The 21,964-nt window shown below is 33.8% G+C and overlaps 1 protein-coding gene across 1 annotated transcript; it reads right to left on the reverse strand.

The window, feature by feature from the left end:
• Window positions 1-3,095: 3,095 nt before the first annotated feature.
• Window positions 3,096-4,905, reverse strand: LOC105781473 (uncharacterized). Its single transcript, XM_012606016.1, has 4 exons — window positions 4,764-4,905; window positions 3,748-4,211; window positions 3,459-3,551; window positions 3,096-3,344 (listed from the first exon to the last, which is right to left on the reverse strand). Exons 1-4 carry the CDS (start codon window positions 4,903-4,905, stop codon window positions 3,096-3,098), a joined length of 948 nt encoding a protein of 315 aa, XP_012461470.1.
• Between the last annotated feature and the right edge of the window lie 17,059 nt (window positions 4,906-21,964).

The following is a 21,964-nucleotide window of genomic DNA, read 5'->3' on the forward strand; positions in this document are numbered from 1 at the left end:
AAATTGTGTAAATTTTCATTTTTATGAACTAGGGACTAAATTACAAATAAATTAAAAGTATAGGGTTTAAATTTATTGAATGTGAAATATATTGAATTGGATTAAATTTATCCGTATAGATCCAATCAGTCCTCGTACGGAGTTAGATCGAGGCAAAGAGAAATATCGGATTAATTGCCTCCATATCTACGTATACTCGTTGAGGTAAATTCGTGTAAATAAATTGAGTATTTGTAAGTTTTAATTGAATTATATGTATGTGATTTGTATAATAGCCATGTATAAATACCGATCGTATATCCGACGATGAACGGTGATTACCAAGTCTCGTTTGAACCTTAGGAATTTGTAGGATACAAATGACATGTCATTAAGGATTACCGATTCTCAGCTCATATGAGCATACCAATTGCAGCTCGTGAGAGCTTACCGATTGTAGCTCGTGAGAGCTTAGCGATTCTCAGCTCGTATGAGCTTACTAATTTCCAGCTCGAGAGAGCATAGCGATTCATAGCTCGTATGAGCATACATGAACAAAAATTGATGAATTACAGTTTAGCACACTATGTGCGAGTTATCCCGAGTATCCAACGATATTCTAAATGGTTCAACGGGAAATGTTCTGTTACGAGATGATATGAGTTCGATACGAACTATTACAGGTATATACATGAAATACATGGGAATGATATTACATGATATACTGAAACATGAAATGGATGATATATGTATATGAAACTTGCTTAGTGATTATGTTCATCCATGTTTATTGGCTATTATATGTGTTTTACATGGCTAACATGTTGGTGAATATGTGCTTAGGCATTTGGCTAAATTGAGTTGGGATATGCTATGTTTACTTACCTAAATTGTGACTAAATGGTAAGTTAAATTCTATGCTATATGAACTTACTAAGCTTAAATTCTTACTCGGCGTAATTTTTGTGTTTTTAATGAATTGGAAGCTCGTTCGGGTTGGAAGCTTGTTGGAGCTATATCACACTATCCATCGGCTCTTTTGGTACTTTCAGTTGGTTTAATTTTGTTTATAATGGCATGCATAGGTTATTTTGGCTAATTTTGGCCTATATGTTTTGTTGTGATTATAGCCTTTTGATTTGGCTTGTGTTTTGGTATATTTTGGTATGTATCTATGTGGCCTTAATTTGGTTGATGTGTGCTTGATTGGTGGTTGAATTAAGAAAGGTAAAATGATAATTATATATGGATTTTATATAAGTGTTCTGTGAGTTGATGAATTGGTTGTGAATTGATACCTAGTTGTGTAAGACATATATGTCTAATTATTTTAGAAATTGAAGGGCGTGTTTAACATCAATTGGTATGTTTCGGTAAAGAGATCAACATGATATGTATTGATGCAATTATGCATATAAGTTAGTTGAACATTTGGTTTTATTGAATACATGGTTAAACATGTTTATATTTGTCATTTGAGGTGCCTAGGGCATATTGGTTTTATGTGATCATACCATTTGTATAAGGCTTGATTATGCTTGTTTTGGATGCCTTATTATAGCTTGTATATATGTGCATTTTTGGGTGTAGGGTTATACCAAATTGGGTGAGAAATATGGCTTGTAAAATGGCTTATTTTCGTCCACACGGACAGAGACATGGGCATGTGTCTCAGCTGTTTGTGAAACATGGCCAGGTGACACGGCTGTCTGTCCCCTGTAGATTTCAAAGGGTTGCAAGTCAAGCTATTACATGGCCTAGCACACGACCTGGCACACGGGCGTGTGAGGTTACATCGAAGGGTACACGGCCTAGCACACGGGCGTGTGGCTTCACCGTGTGGCCCAAGTCAGTGAGTTACATGGGTACGTACACGGGCTAGGACATGGCTGTATGTCCCTATTTCGAATGCCTACAGGGTCGTGTGACCTCTGCAACTTTGAAATTTTTTAACGTTTTCCAAAAAATTCTCTGAGTTCCTAATTTAGTCCCAACTTGTTTCTAATGCATTTTTAGGGCCTCGAGGACTTGTATAAGGGAATATATATATGATTTTGATTGGTTTTGATATGAATATTGACATGATATGAAATGTTTGAAATTTCTGTCCATTTGAATTGTATACTCTGGTAATGCTTTGTAACCCTGTTCCAGCGATGGATCCGAGTTAGGGTGTTACACGGATAGTTTTTTTCGTGCGGCTTTAACTGTCTGGAAGCATAAGCTATTACTTTGTCTTCCTGCATCAAAACACAATCTAAACCATTTACATATGCGTCACTTAAAATTACAAATTCTTTACCCGATTCAAGCTAAACCAAAACTGGTGCTTCGGTCAACAGTGCTTTCAACTGATTGAAACTTTGCTAACATTTTTCGGACCATTCAAATTTCACATATTTCTGTAAGATTCACGTCATCGGTGTTGCTATCATCGAGAACCCTTTAACAAACATTTGGTAATAACCAGCTAATCCTAGAAAACTTTTGACTTCTGATACTTTTTTCGGAGGTTTCAAGTCAACAACTGTAGAAATTTTACTTAAACCAACTCTGATGCCTTCAGCTGATACTACGTGTCCCAGAAAACCGACTTTTCAGAGCCAGAACTCACATTTGCTAAATTTAGCAAACAGTTATTTATCTCGCAAAGTTTGCAAAACAATTCTCAAGTGTTCGGCATGCTCAGACTCATCTCGGGAATATATCAGAATATCATCAATAAACACCACAAAAAACCTGTCTAGATGCGGTCGTAAGATTTTGTTCATCAAATCCATAAATATTGTAGGTGTGTTAGTTAAACCACATGGCATCACAAGAAAATCATAGTTTTCGTACCTGGTTCTGAATGCAGTTTTCGGCACATCCAAATCTTTCACTCGTAGTTGATAGTAACCAGAACGAAGATCAATCTTCGAGAATATTGTAGCACCTTTCAACTGATTGAATAAATCATCAATACGGGGTAGTGGATATTTATTCTTGATTATAACTTTTTTGAGCTTACGATAATCAATACACAATCTCAACAATCCATCCTTTTTCTTAACAAACAGAACTGGTGCACCCCAAGGTGAAAAACTAGGTTGAGCAAAACCTCTATCTGTCAGATATTACTGCTGTGCTTTCAACTCTTTTAACTCGGCAAGAGCCATTCTGTAAGGTGCTATCAATATCGGTGATGCTTCTAATACAAGTTTTATAGCAAACTCAACCTCTGTCATTGGTGGTAATCCAGGTAACTTCTCTGGAAACACATCGGGGTACTCACAAACCACTGGCACTGATTTCAGCTTCGATTTAGACGCTTTAGTATTCAATACATAAGCAATGTAAGCATTGCAACCTTTTCTCACATATTTCTACGCCGACATAGCTGATAAGACCATAGATAACCCACTCTGACTATTTGATTCAATACGAAGTATCTCTCTGTTCTAACTTTTCAATACAATAAGCTTTCTTTTACAATTTACAGTAGCGTCATGTAGAGTTAGCCAATCTATGCCCAGAATCACATCAAATTCATCAAATGGTATCAGGATCAAATCAGCTGAAAAACTGTAACCCTGAGTCATTAAAGGACAATTCTTGCAGAATTTATCAACTAGCACATACCAGCCTAGAGTGTTTGATACTTTAACCACGAATTTAGTGGACTCAACAGGTAAATTTTTACTAGATACTAAATTCGTGCACCCATATGAATGGGTTGATCCCGAATCAATCAAAGCAGTACATCAGTATCATAAACAGAGGAAGTACTGGTAATAACATCTGGTGCATAAGCATCCTCGCATGCACGAATAGCATAAGCCTAACTAGTGCTCGTGCTTCGGATCTCATAGTAGAATTTTTCTTCACATCACAGCTACCACTCATATTTTCGAGATTACGAGGTGGTCTACCTCTCGCAGCAATGTTGCTCGACCTCGTGGTCTGAGCTTTCTCTTTCTCAGATTTCTCTGGGCAATTTCTAAAATAGCGGTTTAAAGAACCACACCTGAAACATGCTATGTTCTTTAATCGACACTCGCCATAATGTGGTTTCTTACAGTGCTTGCACTCGAGCCAAAAATCTCTGACACTACCCATGCTTGCTACAGATGTAGCCTGAGGTTTTGGACTGGAGCGTCGGGTACCTCTGTCTCTACTAGAATATCCTACAGAAGCAGTAGAACGGTTGTGATGTTGTTTTGATTTCTTTAATACTGACTGATATGACTTTCCTGTCAATATCTTTCTTGAATCACTAGCTTTAAATTCAGCATGTCTTTTCTATTTACTCAATTATTCGACCTTATGTTCCTAGTCAACCAGTACAATGAACTCTTTCAGTTCAAGAATTCCAACTACATGTTTTATGTCTTTGTTTAACCCTTCTTCAAATCTCTTACGCATAGCAGTCTCGGTCGGAATACACTCCTAGGCATATTTGCTCAATCTAGCAAATTCTCACTCGTATTCTGATACAGCCATATGGCCCTGTTTGAGCTCCAGAAATTCTTTACGTTTCTGATCCAGAAACTTCTGACTAATATATTTCTTTCAAAACTCGATTTGGAAGAATTCCCAAGTGATCTGCTCTCTCGGCAAAACAGAAATCAACGTGATCCACCACTGATAAGCCGAATCTTTCAATAACAATACTCCACATTTAACATATTCAGTCGGTGTATAAGATATCTCATCAAAAACCCTGATCGTATTCTCTAACCAGAATTTAGCTCTCTTGGGATCATCCTCAGCAATAACTCAAAATTCTTCAGCCCCGTACTTACGTATCTTATCAACAGGAGGCTTACTAACTTGAATTGGTTCCATACCTTGAGGAATAACAAGGATCGGTTGAGGAGTAAGAGGGAGTGGAGGTTGTTGAGTAACCAGGTTCGTCCGTACAAACTCGGTGAACCACTCACTCATCATCTGGAAGAAGGCTTCCTTAGCCTTTCCTCCCCGACCCTCAGATATGGGCCTCGCACCGCTTGATGCTACTCCATGAATAGAGGCTTGAGCGTTACTCTCTACTTCCTCAGTGTCAGCTCAGTTGGATTTCATTGCTATATGAAAACATGTTTCAAACAGTCAGTAGATATCACACTATCACTGGTTATATAATGGCATGTATAGCTAGACTTGTATACACTATGTTCAGTACAAGAATCGAATAAACCGTGGCTTTGGTACCAGTAAATGTAACACTCCTAACTCAAATCCTTCGCCAGAATAGGGTTACGGAGCATTACAGGAGTTTACAAATCAAACGAACAAAAATTTCAAACATTTCACATCATGACAATATTCATATCATAAACCAATAAAAATCGTATATATTATCCCTTATACGACCCCTCAAAGCCTTAAATACGCGTTAGACACAAGTCGGGACTAAATCGGGAACTCAAAGAACTTTTTAGAAAACATTGAAAATTTTAAAGCTGTAGGGGTCACAAGACCATGTGGCCAGGCCTTGTTGGCATTCGAAATGGAGACAAACGGCCGTGTCCCAGCCCGTGTCTGTGCCCATGTAACTCACTGACTTGGGCCACACGGCCAAGCCATACGCCCATGTGCTAGGCCGTGTACCCTTCGAAGTAACCTCACACGCCCGTGTGTTAGGCCGTGTAACAGCCTAACTTGCAACCCTTTGAAAGCTGCAAGGGACACACGACTATGTCACCTGGCCACGTGTCACACATGGCTGAGAAACACGCCTATGTGGACGAAAATAGGCTATTTTATAAGCCATTTTTCTCACCCAAATAGGCATAAACCTACATCCAACATTGTGCATAACAACAAGCCATAATAAGGCACCCAAAACATATGGTATATTCACATACAACCAATATGTCTTTAGGCACCTCAAATGACAATTTATAAACAAGTTTAACAATGTGTTCAATATAATTAAATGATCAACTAACATATGTGCATATTTACATCAAAATTTACCATGAAACTCACTTACCAAAACACACCAAATGGTAACATTTAAACAGTTAATCACTAGCATTAATATACACATATGCCTTCCCACAACAAGGCACCAATTCATAACCAATTATATGACATATTTAATATGCATATTCAACTACCTTTATATCTTTCATCATTCAACCATATCAAGTCACATAACAACCATTACCAGGCTACTTATATACACATCAAAGTATACATTTCACCAACACAGGGCCAAAATGCAAACCAACCAAATGGTCATTTCCAACAATCAAAACACATATAAGCCAACATTAGCCAAAATAACCTATACATGCCATTATAACCAAAATTAAACCAACCGAAAGTACCAAAAGAGCTGATGGATAGTGTGATATAGCTCCGACAAGCTTCCAACCTGAGTTTCTGATTCACTATAAACACGAAAAATAACATAGAATAAGCATTTAAGCTTAGTAAGTTCTTATAACATAGAATTTAACTTACCATTTGATCAAATAATAGGTAAGCAACAAAGCAAATCCCAACACAACTTGGCCAAAAGCCTAAGCACATATACACCAACCACATTAGTCATGTAAATTCATATATGAATCAATAATCATGAATGAGCTCAACAATTAATCAAGTTTCCATATACATGTAACATCCATATCATGTATCAATATATCATGTAAAATCATTTCCATGTATTTCATGTAAATACCTGTAATAGTTCGTATCGGACTCATGTCATCTCGTAACAAAAAATTGCCCATTGAACCATTTAGAATATCATTGGATACTCGGGATAGCTCACAGATAGTGTGCTAAACTGTAATCCATCAAATCATATACATGCATGCTCATACGAACCGTGAATCGGTAAGCTCATACTAGCTGTGGGGCGGTATGTAGCTACACGATGCTACTTACACGAGTTGTGAAGTATTTGCAACACATGTCGGACCTCAGCCATCAGTAGAACGTTTAGAACCAGCACCCAAATTATGTAACTCTAATGACATGTCATTTGTATCCTACGAATTCCTAAAGTTCAAATGGGACTCGGCAGTCATCGTACACCGTCGAATATGCGATTAGGATTTATACATGGCAATTATACAAACATACATATATCTAATTCAATTAAAACTTATAAATACACAATTTAATTACATGAACTTACCTCGATGAGTATACGTAGATACGGAGGTGATTAATCTGAGATTTTCCCTTTGCCTAGATCTAACTCCATACGAGATCTATCTTGATATATATAGATAAGTTTAATTCAATTTAATATGTTTCGCATTCAATTTAGTCTAACACATATTTTGGAAAAATTATCATTTTGCCCCTATAATTTCTTTGTAATTTAGTCCCTAGGCTAGGAAAATGAAATTCATGCAATTTTACCCCTACCCAAGCCTAGTCAATTTTTACACATGCTTATAATAGCTCACATATTTTAAAAATTCACAAATTTTACAATGAATTTATCATATTTTTTAATTTAACCCCTAATTGACAATTTCACCAAAAATCCCTTTACAAAAGTTGTTTTTCTAACAACAACCACTCATTTTCTATCATCAAACTTCAAAACTCATATATATTCATCAATGGTTAAACCCTAATAGTTTAAAAGTTTTACAAATTAGTCACTAGGTTAGCTAGATTAAGCTACAACGATCACAGAAACATAGAAATCATAAAAAAACATAACAAAAATCACTTACCAATTGAGCTTACAAGCTTGGTCGACTATCAAGCTTAAAAAATGGCTATTTCTTCTTCTACATTCAGTTTTGGTTGAGAAAGAAAGATGAAAGCTTTATTTGTTTTCTTTATTTTAACACTTATTTCCTTTTTACTAATTTAACCTTTAATAACTTTAAAAATTACACAAATGCCTAGCCAACATCATCCACTAACTCATTTATGGTCTAATTAATATATAAGGACTTGCAATTTAAATTTCTATAGTTATTTAATACATTTAGCTATTAGAAATCAACTTTTTCATTTTACGCGATTTAGTCTTTTTTATCAAATTAATCATGTAAACAATAAAATTTCTTAACAAATTTTTTATACGGTACTTCTATCATGTTGTAGGAAATAAAATAATAATAAAATAAGTTTTTTGACTTTGAATTTGTGGTCTTGAAACCACTATTTCGATTTCACTAAAAACGGGCGGTTACAGTATGCCATCTATATCCAACAGTCTTAGAAGGTCACAATGCCAAAATATCCACAATATATCACACATTTTACTTACTGATTTTCTGGTCTCTTTCACTGTATATCAGCATCATTAACACAACATTATCATTGTCATTTGGCATGAATAACATGCCCACATTTACACTTCCACAACAGTCATCACAAGCATATCTTATAAGTCATAACATCACATCTTAGTTCTCATTTTCAAAAGCACACAAGAACATATATCACAACTTTAACATGGGTATAAGAAAACATATACTCGGAATTTAGAGTAGGGGTTTAGGCTAATTCTAAATTCCCAATTATCACAATGAATCATGTCTACAAGCAGCGATTCTGAACACTCACCAATTACGCTTTTACTAAGATGTCAAAAGCTCAAACTAACTTCTCCTTAACTTGTATAAGGTTCTAAAGAATCTGAAGCTTTAAATGAATAATTCACACAATCCACATTCAGCCAAAGACTCTCCTAGATCAACAAAAAACACAAGCCTAAACTAAATTCTCTTGAAACTGAAACCTTCGACATATCAAACTTGAATTTTAATTATCTCAGTCTACACTTAATCTTTTTACCTAAAATGTATTCTATTCATCTAATTATCCACCTACGACTGATTTTCAACCTTTAAACTATGCAAAACTACCCAATTCATGGTATCAACATTTTTTACGTGCTATGAAAATTTGCACGAAACTTCATTAAAACATTGGAAATATTTAACAAAACTTTAAACTCAGTTTAGAAACCTTATCATTGTGTCAAAACTAATTGAAAAACATGTTGAAACCACATTTGTACTCCAAATCATGAAATCCATCCTTAACGACCCAATTTTTTACTTTTATTTGAAACGTACGTTTTAATGGCTAAAAACTTAGTCTAAAGGACCAACTAACATTTAAATCTAATAGAAAGATGAATTGTTACCTTCAATAGAAGAAAAATAGAGCTTTAGTCAAAAATTCAGAAAACCCACAAACTTGACAATAGAGAAATCTTTGGGGTTCTTAGATGTTTTTCTTGAAATTCTATGAAGATTTACGACTTGGGAAATGATAGAAATCAAAAGAATTCAATTTGCAAAATAAAATTGAGTGATTGGGGTTTGGGAATGTAAATGGACGACAAAATAAAGAAAAGGGGAAGAACTAACGTGAAACCTATAGATGGGGGATGATATTAGGCTGTATTTTAAAATTTGGTTTACCTGCCTTAAAAACACTCATAATTTAGACACTTTTACAAATCAGTCTCTATTTCAAAATTGAAAGCCTTTTCAGTATTATTTTCAAATTTTGATTTGATTTTCAAAAAGACATAGACGAAAACATTTTTAATTAACCATGTTACGAAATTTCGAAGCTCACTAGAGCTAAAATCCCTAAAATACCCCTAAAGCTTCTAAGCCCAATTTTATGGTGTGACACTACAAACACAAAACTGGCAGATAGGATACAAATCTATCTTACACTAGCTTAAACCTAGGCAACTATTCGCCAAAAAAATTCACCAACCAGGACTACGTCAGGCGGTGTATAGTACATATGAACTTACTGGTGTTATAGTTATGTTTCATGTATTGCTGTTTAAGTGAAAGAGCTAAGAGAGACAACACCAAGAATGCATTAGAGATGCTGCAGACGGGGATACTATGCATAAAATGGGTGTTTTGGAAAAATTGGCATTTATTAGGGCTATGCCCTAGAAGTTTATCTTTTGTAACCCATGTGTTGTAATAAATAACAAGTTTGATGTAATATGTATATTTTTAATTAATTACTTTTTTTTGTTCTTTAATTGGAGTTTTTCATTAAAATAATAAGAAAAGGATTTTAAGTAAGGGGTATCTGTTAACTGTTTTGGAAATAAGGCTAAGTGGTTTTCATAACACATGAGATCCAAACCCGATGAATTGGGTCAGGTTGAGGGTGTTCCAAGTTGGTATCAGAGCCCAATTCAATCGATGCTCTGACAGTTAATGAAGGAAGGAGCCTTGTATGCATAGTACATCAAACCTGACTTAGTCTCTCAGTTGCCTTAATCTTTTGTTTGTATAAAACATTGTGATACGAATTATAATGAATGAACAAATATAGTTTCATTAATAACTAGAGAAGATGTCACACGAATGATAGATAAATAAAAGGTAAAACAAAAAAATACTTAATTATCTCCTTCGACGAGCTGATCTATGGGATCAGTAGGGATATTTTCTTATAGAGGATAGTTTTTAGGATTTTGCTCTACATCTGTTGAGTTCTCTTTTTAATCTACTACTTCGGGCATGATAGGAATGAGAAATTCAATTGATTGTTTCCACTCACTCTGAAAGGTTTCCCATTCTTCGCCACCAGGGTAGTAAAGATTAAAGTTCAATAACTCAGTAGAGATGTCACTAAAGTAGTTGATTTCGACTCGACAAGATCAAGAGGACCCACAACCACTTGGGTGTGTAAAATCAAGTTGAACCTCTATTTTGGCAAAGCTTCATTGAGATTCTTTTTGGTATCCTCTTGGAATTTTTTGAAGGCCTCTTCACTGGTCTGGAATAAACTTTCCAACTCTACTTTGTGACATTCCTCGTGATCTTTGAGCTTCTCCTCAAAAGTATCTTATTTATCCTTCAGCTAATTAATGTCCTCTTTTAACTGCTCGCACTCATTCTATGCGTCCTTATATTTTCCCGTCAAAGCTATGACTCAAGTATCAAGTCTTCCAATCAAATTGTTAGACTCTTGATGATCTCGGCATAATTTAGCTAGAGTCCTCACCAGTTTTTAAAGTATTTTCCAAATTTGCAATCTTACCATTGTATTGATTACTGGCGTCTTAGAGTGCCCGACCCCAAAATCAATGCTCCACAGATAAGGCTTGTGAAGCCTTTCCCATGAGAGAAAGAGGGGACTCATTAAGAATGGAATAAAAGTAAGAGGAAAAGGCCTCTATTAAATATTAAGGCACTAAATTTTTTTGCTGCTGAAAAATGGAATTGAGTGAAACAAAAGTTGGTACTGACTCCAATAGATCATGCCAAGGAAAGACCCCTTCTATTTCAACTGAAGAAGCACCGTAGGGTAGAGTACTAGGAGGATTTATTTATTGAATTAAAGGTATTACTTCTATAAAATTTTCTGTTAGTGGAGCGTTAGAACTATGGGTTGGAGAATTTACTTCGTGGGGGTATTCCACAAGTTGTGTCGGAATTTTAGGTAAGGTTGGAATGGAAGAAGTGTAAGTGACTGTAAGGGTAGACTCTTTTCCAGGTCTACGCTGTGTCAAGGGAGGACATTCATTACTACAAGTCTTTTGATTACTTTCCTCCAATCTAGGCCTCTTATTAGTTTTCTTTGATGCTGGTTTTCTTGATAGAGCAGCAGAAGTATTCTCCTTTGTTTGAGCTTCATTAAGAATGGATGTAATGTCCATGTTTTAAGTTGAGACAAGCTTAGTGGGTGATTGTGAGGACGACCCTGCACTAGCAACATGAGAATTATCATGGTTTGAAGAAGAAGTAAAGGTTGTAACAAGATTACATATGATGTTCCGATTGTGTGGGTGAAGACCAAAAATGCTGTAAAAGGAGAAATGAGGCTCTCTTTTGTACCCCAGTAAGATATGTGCCAATTCACCATCTGCGTTGTTAGGTCAAGCCTCAGAAGTAGAAGGCATGATAAATTTGTCCAACCAGGTTGTAGAATCATTTGGTCGGCAACCATTTGGGCTTAAATCTTGTAAAAAATATTGGAATTCGTTCCTAACTGAAACAAGTTCCACCAAAATGAAGTACATGCCCCCTTCTTAATCGTTTATATTGTTTTGTAATAATTTGTCAATCTACTAGCTGATATTGTGCACAACTACTTCTTGAGAAAGGGACCATCTTGTTGGAAAACCAAATCCAGATTCAAGCTTGTAAATAACTCTTATATAATTGTCTTTTCTTTAATGAAGATTTGAAATAACGTGTTGGATTGTGGGTTCACAGCCTAAGCGTACACTGAAATGGGCACTACCAGCAGTAGTCCCTTACCTTTGCACCTTTAATTGGTAGAATTTCTAGAAAACACCCAATAATGGTGGCTCGTTGTACATACAACAATCGATATAGAAAGCCACCAGTGTCCACCAAGTTGGGGCTGATAACTACCCTAGTTCAATGCCATATTTATTTAGCATAGCATAAAAGAAAAGGTTCAATGGAAGATGGAATTCGGCCTCTAAAAATATTAGGGGTAAGATGAAACTTATAGAATTATCACTTAAACGGAAACAGTGGAGTCGTTGGAAGTCATAAGAGAATTTTGGGTCTTGGATACACTGAACTCCTAAGTATCGGTTTATTTCGTCCTAGGTAGTGCTATAGTTGTACATCTGAGCCTGTACTCGCGGTGGAGTATCTTTGGGACCTTGGGTCCGTATGTGATTGGATTTTTAGGGATGATTTTTCGATTAGCTTGGCCTTATCCCCTCCCTCTGGTGGTTATTTGAACCATTTTTTCTAGAAGGAAATGAAAGAAAATAAAAAGAAAGAAAAATAGTAGCTACCTTTGAGAAAGATGAAGAGAGAAAAAAGATTAAACAGAGAAGAAATTATGGTTTCAGTTGATTCAGAAAAGTGTTTGAAGGGGTGTTTGAGTATCTCTTGTATAAAGAAACAAATGTGTGCAAGAAGTTGAATTCGTGGTAAATGTTCTGGTTCTCTAATATAAAATCAACATATGTCACAGAGTAAGTTATGAAACATTTCAAATTTCACACGTAACCACTAAGTTTTGGATCTGCCCATGTGAATTAAATTGTTAGTATTCTCCTCAGTATGGGATTTTTAAGGTATATACCTTTAAAAAGAAATTTCTTTAGGTATATGCCAAATGGGGTATGTGCTTGGTGCAAATGGTCAGTTTTCAATTGTATAGTGGAATTCTCTCAAGTTAGAAAATTTTAAGGACGAGATTTTGTTAAATATGGATTTGTCACACCCCAAATCTGGATAATCTGAATTTAAGGCACGTAGAAGTAAATTTGTTTGTTCTGGCACCCTCTGGTAATTATTTCTCCCAATTCTAAACTTTTGACGAACTAATATTTTGGCGAATTGAGTATATGCCCATAGAAGTATATCAGGATTTAGTCTTTGATGTGTTCTTTAGTAAAATAAAAATTTTGATAAAAGGAAAGTAGGCCTTGTGTAGGTTACCACCAAAAGTATAGTACATCTAGTTTGTTCAAGCATTGTGAAGAGCAAGTCTTGGTAACAAGACTTGGTTATAAACCAACTAAACCGACCGAAGAAATGGTATATGGAAAAGACTCTCATGTATGTTTCCTTCAGATTCTCTAGGCCATTAGGAAGGGCATATTTTGAAACGTCTTGACACTTGTCAAACTCTACTAAACGGAAGTGGATTATATATATTTGTGAGAAGGGTTCGTGAAGAAGTTTCTTCTTCCTTGAAGATGACTATTTAATTCTTCCTTTTTCTTGAATATTTAATATTATTTTCTGATTGCTCTTCTTAGGTAGACTAAAAGTTAGGGATTTTGGGAATAAGTAAAGGATGTTCCATCTCCTAGTATGTTTGGTAACTCTACATGTTAAGAGTAAGGATGCTATGAAGTATATAGATAGTAAGATATGAACAAAAAGCCCTGCATGGGGATTTTCTGTAGATGAAGTGTTAGCGATCTATCTTTAAATGGATATTAATGGTGAATTCATTTTCATTAAGAAGTTGTTGCGACTGGTTTGAATTGAATGTCTAATTCTGGAGCTGGTAGCTACAGTAGGAGAGTATCAGGTGAGTCCCTAGTATTGACTCCTACAAGTCTTTCTATGTAAATCTCTTGTGACTGATGTCCCAGAAGCGGTGAATGGGTAAATGAGTGGTTACTGAAAACTTGTATGAATTCTTGATATCGGTCCCTGTGAGTTCAGTATATAATGAATTGTGTGTATGGGTGTATGAGAATCTTTGAAAAAACTATATGTGATTGTGTTGATGTGCATGAAGCATCTATTGAAGTAAGATTCGGTTAAAGAAATGAGTGTAGACTACCTAAATGTGTGTTTATGTGGATGTGTGATGTGAGATTAAAAATGTTCGGGACTGGGATGTATCTGAGTGTGGAGAGGCTGAGATGTGATTTTGATCACCACGTGGTATTTGATGAAGTCCGTCAAGATAGTAAACATGAACTAATATATGAAAATTCTGAAGAAAATTCCATGGCCATGGTACATTCTGGAAAGGGCAGATGAGCCACATTTATTGACTGGGGTTCTCTATGTGTCCTAGGGAGATGATAGGCAAACCTCACTGACCGCCTCCAGAAGTACTAACGTCCAGAGTGTGAATATTGCAATAAAATATAGAAAGACAAGACGGTATCCACAAGTATAAGGGTAGAGTTGTAATATAGTTTTACAACGAAGTAGGTGAGTACTCTCAGGATTGTACCCAAGGGAGGTGAGTGCCAGATCAATTCTAACCTAAACACTAAAAGATATAATTAGTACTTTTAAATTGGATATAGTACGAAAATATAAAATAAATTAATTTTTGGGTTTTTATACTAATAAAGACAAAATAACATAAAAGAAATAGACTTCAAGAGATAGAAAAGGTGAATAAATCAAATCTTGATTACGGGTGATTTGCTTGCTTCGGTAATCTCCATCAACTATTGTTTTGGGTTCCTCGTCAATCAACTAGTCACTACCCTAGTAGGATCTTTCGATCTTCCACTAACATAACAAGTCAGCATGAACTGCTTATCTTCCAACCTCACAGTCCAAACTGGCTTGTTGTGAAGGTGTTCATGGATGGGCTATACCAATTTTGGGTTAATTCTCACCTTGATGACTTTTCGGGGTTGTCAGGCCTGGGGTTTGTTTCACGTTCTTCCTTTCCCAAACAGTTGATTCATTGAGTAACTCTACAAAATAGTTAACGGATCATCCCTCCACTCGGTAATCCCCCATAGAGGGATTAGTTCACCATGGCTTTCATAGACAATATAAAGTCGATGTAAAGAGAAAGCATGCAAATTAAATCAACAAGATAGAGTAAATGAAAGAGCCTGATTGTATTGAGATTAATCACGAATCCACACAATTTAAATGCTTCCAAAATTCAGATCTGTTGAAATCAACAATAACAATTGAAATAAATTTAAAACCTAAGAATAAAAGGAAATACTAAACTAAATTTTACACAGAGAATCTAGGCTAAAGGAATGGTGTCCATAACACGTGCCAAAGGAGCCTATTTATAGAGTTCAGGTGGTTGTTGTCCTCAACCCTAGGTTAGCTAACATTCCTGTGCTTTAAGTTTGGTTGTGTAGACCAAAACACCCCTGTTTCGTATTTGATTTCTGTCCTAGAGTCGATGTCGTGACACACCAGGGCATGTTTCGCTAGATAGTAATCAGTATACTTTTTTTAGGATATCTTCAAGGGTATGTCGTGACACCCTCAGGCTGTGTCCCAACATTAAAACCTTCTTGGTCCTCCCATGTTGTGACATAGTAACCTGTATCGTCTAAAGGTCTCCTGCACACTCACAAAGAGCGTTAGCTCTCCCTTAGGCCTCATTCAGCCCCTAAGGTCAATAAAAGACTCAATTTGCACATTTTATTCAATATAAATAAAAATAATAAAAATTAACTAAAACATAACGAAAATGCTTGTAATCAAGCTCCTTAAATGTGAAAATTAGTTTAATCTACTACATTGAATTATGGAAAATCACTCACACAGTGTGAGTTTAGGCAAATCCATATCGCAAACATAACAGTTCATGGAATGCTTAGGTGGCATTCTGATTTCCTTTATGGTATTCTGCTAGCCTTTTTGTTGTATTCTGTAGGCCATCTTAGTCGCGTATTCTTTCTGTCCCTGGCGGCATACTCTGGTAAGTTTATGTTAAAGATATGATCTGTCTAAATCTTTAGTGTGAAAAGTTTTGTGATAAAATTCAATAAGTGTAACATCCCTAACCCGTATCCTTCTCTAGAATAGTGTTATAGAGCATTACTAGAGTTTACAAATTAATTTTCAGACATTTCATTTCATCAAGCATTCATATTTATAACCAATCAAAATCAAAACATTTATGAGCTAACATTAACCAATTTAACTTATACAAGTCATTATAACCAGAATCAAATCATCCAAAATTACCAATAGAACCAATGGATAATGTGATATATCTCCAACAAGCTTCCAACCCAATCGAGCTTCTGATAATCATTTCAAAACATCAAATAATTATACCTATTACCAATAATAATTCAATTCCAATAATAAAACACACACATATATAATATTCATTGCCAAATAGCATTCACTTTTATTAAAATCAAAACATTAATGATTATAACCCTTTGTATCTCATAAAATACAGGTATTGTCTGGGTTAAAAAATATTGTAACACCTCTAACCCGTATCTATCTCCAGAATAGGGTTATAGAGCATTACTGGAGTTTACAAATTAATTTATAGACATTTCATTTCATCAAACATTCATATTTATAACCAATCAAAATCAAAACATTAATGAGCTAACGTTAGGTAATTTAACTTATACATGCCATTATAACCAGAATCAAATCATCCAAAATTACTGATAGAACCAATGGATAGTGTAATATATCTCCGACAAGCTTCCAACCCAATCGAGCTTCCGATAATCATTTCAATGCATCTAATGATTATACATATTGCCAATAATAATTAAATTACAATAATAAAACACATATTTATATAATATTCGTCACTAAATAACATTCACTTTAATTAAAATTATATAGAATATAGTTCATACGAACTTACCAGGCTAAATTGCAGAAATACCAAAATTCAGGTACATTTTGGTAATTTTCTATTTTCCTCAAATTTCCACCCAATCTTGATCTAAATTAATATTTCATTCAATTTATTAATTTAAATAATAAAACAATTCATTTCATGCAATTTGGTCACTTTTTATATTTTTACAAACTTACCCTTAAAATTTACTTTTATTCAATTTAGTCCCTGAACCTAAAACATGCAAATTAGCCATTTTAATGAAAACTCATGCTAGTTGAATAATCATATATTTTCTCCTCCTCCTCTTCATTCCACATCCTTAATGTATATAACATGCTTATATGTAACATTATCTATAATTTCACAATTTATTTATATATTCATTCAAAGTCGTCCACTTGATTCATAGTCACTAAATTATTTATAACTTGAGCTACAAAACTCCAATTTGATATCTGTTAATTTAATTTGAAACTAGACTCACATATATTATTACCATAAAATTTTTAGAATTTTTGTTTAGCCAATAAGTACATTTTATTCTTTAAATTCACCTCATTACTGCATTCGATAGTTCGATCTTTCTTCACTAAAACTTAATTATCTAATTGTACAAAATTCAGATAATATACCTGTTTATTTTATTGAAAATAAACTCTTTAATGATTTTAAACATATAAATTATAACCCATAATTATTTTTTACAATTTTTATAATTTTCCAAAGTTAGAATAGGGGAACCCGAAATCATTCTGACCTTGTCTCACAAAATCTATTATATCTCATGATTTAATATTTCATTACTTACACCGTTTCTTCTATGAGAAACGAGACTCAGTAAGATTTAATTCCACATTTTTTTCATTCTCTAATTTCATTTCCACAATTTATGGTTATTTTTCAAAATTAACCTACTGCTGCTGTCCAAAACTGTTTTAGTGCAAAATGTTAATTACTAAGTTTATAACTTCCTTATTCCCTTTCTCTATAATATTTCACATCACTTTCACTTATTTCTCTTCACTAATATATCAAGAACATAAGACTTTATATAATAAAACTCTACTATAACATCTTTTCCATGCTATTTCAATAATATCAAACTTAAAAATATATTGAAATCTCAATGTTCTTACCTTGTCCTATTGATTTCAATCTTTAACTTGATTTTCTCTCTCCTCCAGCATCAATTTCTTGAATCCAACTTGATATTCTAGCTCCCCATAGTCTCCTTGTTATCTTTCTCTCTTGATGGATATGGAAATTCTTTTGATTTCTAGGTGAAAATGGTAAGTTTTTGGAGGAAGGACCAAATTGTAAAGAAAGCAAAACTTTCCTTCCTTCTCTCTTCTCCTCACGTTGGATGCATGGAAGATGATGGGTTGGTTGCTTTTAATCTTTCTTTCCACATATATATATATAAATTAATTAATAATAAAATAATAAAATATCATTTAAAAATCAAATTAAAATATTAATAAACTAATATTTAATTAATTAATTAATCTAAAATATCACCAATATCATCATTGCCTTCTAGATTTCTCTCTCTTCTAATTGACCATTTTGCCCTTTATGTTCTTTTAAAATTTCATCCTTGAGTCATCGCTTAATTTGGTAAAATTACTATTTAGTCCCTCAAAATTCTTCACCTTTTCAATTTGGTCCTAATTCATCCATTTTCCTTGGTTTTGTAGATTATTCTACCCTTAAAATATTTTCACTATTGGTCCTTCAACTTTTTCATATTTACACTTTAACCCCTTAAATTTTGAGTAGTTACTCTTGGGCCACAAAACTTTTCTCACTTTTTCGATTTAATCCTTTCTTGAATTAATATGTCATAATATACTTCTCAATGTTGACATAACTCAAAATTACCCTTTTTATCACATTATTTCCTTATTTTACTATATCAGGAATATTATCTTACTTTCTTACTATAGTATTTTTTTGGGTATTATAATAAGTCTTTAAGGAAGTTTCTTGAGAAGAAGTATGACTCAGTTTGTTCAAAGAGGGTATTCATTGTGGTTATCTTCTAGTATAGTATATAGACGTATTCAATATAAGAGTCTGCAATTTGTGTTACCCTGCAATTAAGGTGGAAATACTAAGTTGTATGAAATTCATTGTATATGTATAATATTATGTCTTTTTCTAAGCTCTGATAGAATCTGAGTTGTTCGTTATATTGGATGTCTTGTGGCCTATATCAAATATGTGCATAATTATTCTAAAAGATCTAGAGGTTTCCTCATTAGTATGATTTTGTATTGGGTTGAATCAGGGTATGGTCTAAATTATGATTTGATTTAGCAGGATCGACATGGGTATTCACCAAAAGTATGAATAGTAAGTAGTATCTGCCAAGAATAGTGCATGCGTTTAACTATTCGAGAGTAACTATTGAAAGTTGTTTGATTAGAAAAGAAAAAGGTAGTATCGACTGAGAAGACCTAAAGTCAGCTAAGTAGTTGGATGAATGATGTTATGGTATGAATGATAAATGGCGTATAAGTATGACAGTGTACAACTAAAAATGTCAAGGCATTGGCCAAAGATAAATAGGGAAAATCCAATTATTCAAGCTGAAGAATCTATCACGAAAAGAAAAAAAGGTAAGTTGTATTCAAAACTCATTAAGTTCATATGAACTTACTAAATTTATGTTTATGTTTCAGGTATTTTTGTTTAAGTGAAAGAGCTAAGAGAGACAATGCCAGGAACGCACTAAAGATGTTGCAAACAGGGATACTATTCTTACAGTAGGCATTTCAGAAAAATTGGCATTTAGTAGGACTACTCCCTAAAAGCATGTCTTTTGTTACCCATGTATTGTAATAAATAACAAGTTCGATGTAATATGTATATTTTTCACTAATTACTTTCCTTTATTCTTTAATGTGGAGTTTTTCGTTAAAATAATAATAAAAGTATTTTAAGTAAGGGGTATTTGTTAACTGTTTTGGAAATATGGTTAAGTGGTTTTCATAACATCCAAGATCCAAACCCGGTGAATCAAGTCAGGTTGAGGGCATTACAAAGGGTTTTATAATCCCTGTTGATTTTGCCGTCCTGGACTTCGAGGAGGACTAAGATATTTCCATTCTATTGGGTCGACCATTTTTTACTACGTCTACATCGACCATCGATCTTGAAAAGAACAATTAATAATGAAGATCAATGGCAAGTTAGAAGTATTCAAATGTAGTCATAATTCCCAAAATACAAAATATGGAAACTAATTAGGGGAGGATTGTCACGTAATTTCTTTTAGCACCCCTAACAATGTAACACCCCTAACCCGAATTCCTCGCTGGAATAGGGTTACGGAGCATTACTGGAGCTTACAATTTAATTATCAGACATTTCATTTCATCTAGCATTCATATTTGAAACCAATCAAAATTAAAACATTAATGAGCCAACGTTGGCCAACAAGCTTCCAACAAGCTATTATAACCAGAATCAAATCATCCAAAATTACCGATAGAACCAATGGTTAGTATGATATATCTCCAACAAGCTTCCAACCCAATCGAGCTTCCGATAATCTGTAAGGTAAATAAAAACAAATACGTAAGCAATGAATGCTTAGTAAGCCCGTGTAGTCTTTAATCATAATAGTTCATTTAAAATATGAAATCTATACATGTCAATAATACCTCAATATTGATATCACAATACTCATGAAGTTATATTCATTAATTCACAAGGTGAATAAATCCACGGTATCACTTATACATATTATCCCAAGCTTAGTAGGATTTTATATAACTTTAACTCTTCATAATTTCTTTATTTTCATTTGCATTTCTTTACTTTCCACGCTTATTCCATATGCATGACACACAAGTCATAAACATATAATTCAACCATGGTTACAAGCTAGTGCACTTAACCAAAGCCTTTTTCGAATTGATCACATGATAAGGCATTTCATAAGAAATTGCATAATTTAAATCTTACCACTTTTTCATGAGCACTAGTATATTTTCACTTAAATACTTATCAATTTAATGCATTATATAAATAATCATTCAACCAATAGCTTGGCACTTGCCTAAGCATCAAGCAACAACACTGGTTAGCGTACTTGCACACATTACATATAAACTCATCATACATAATTTTTCTTGTATCAACATATTAAAGATAATCATACATGTACATGTCATGATACATATCATTCTCTTGTCGTTTCTTCATAGGCGTATATCATTTATTTCATTATTTCGATATCTCATGTACCATCATTTTCATGAATTTCGCGTACATACCGGTAATAGTTCATTTCAAACTCATGTTATCTCACTTGTAAATTTGTCCGTTATATCATTTAAATATCAATGGTTACATTTATTTTAGATCAATACCAATAATAATCTATAAATATTTCAATTAAATCACATAAGTCTTTTACCGTTTCTTTCTGAATCGATATTTAATTCACTTTTCAATACAATTTCCATCTTAGTTCAATATCAATTATAATTCCTTATTTCAATCAATTTCACAGTATTGCAATAATTCATTACTTCAGTAATTTCACAATTCAATGCAGTACACATAACAATATTCAGTAACTTCACAATTCAATTCAGTACTCAAAAACAATATTCAGTATTCCATAATGCAGTTCAATTTCAGTCTCACTTTCAATACCCAATCAAAAATTTTCATTTGATTCAATTTCACATTTCAATCGATATTTCGTTCAATTTCGATAAGCAAAATCACTTCCAACATCAGTATCACATATCAATTTCCACTTTCTCAATTCAATTCCAATAAAATCCATATCAATCAACAATTTCAATATTCCAGTTCAATACCACAATAGTTCAATAATTCAATTCAAACCATTTCAATTTCTATTCAATAATCACATTTCAATTTCACTTTCTTAATTCAATATTCATCTCAATTAGTCACATATAATCACAGTTCAATCTAATTTCATCCAATTCAATGTCAATAC

Source organism: Gossypium raimondii, chromosome 2 (assembly GCF_025698545.1).
Source record: "Gossypium raimondii isolate GPD5lz chromosome 2, ASM2569854v1, whole genome shotgun sequence".
NCBI lineage: Eukaryota > Viridiplantae > Streptophyta > Magnoliopsida > Malvales > Malvaceae > Gossypium > Gossypium raimondii.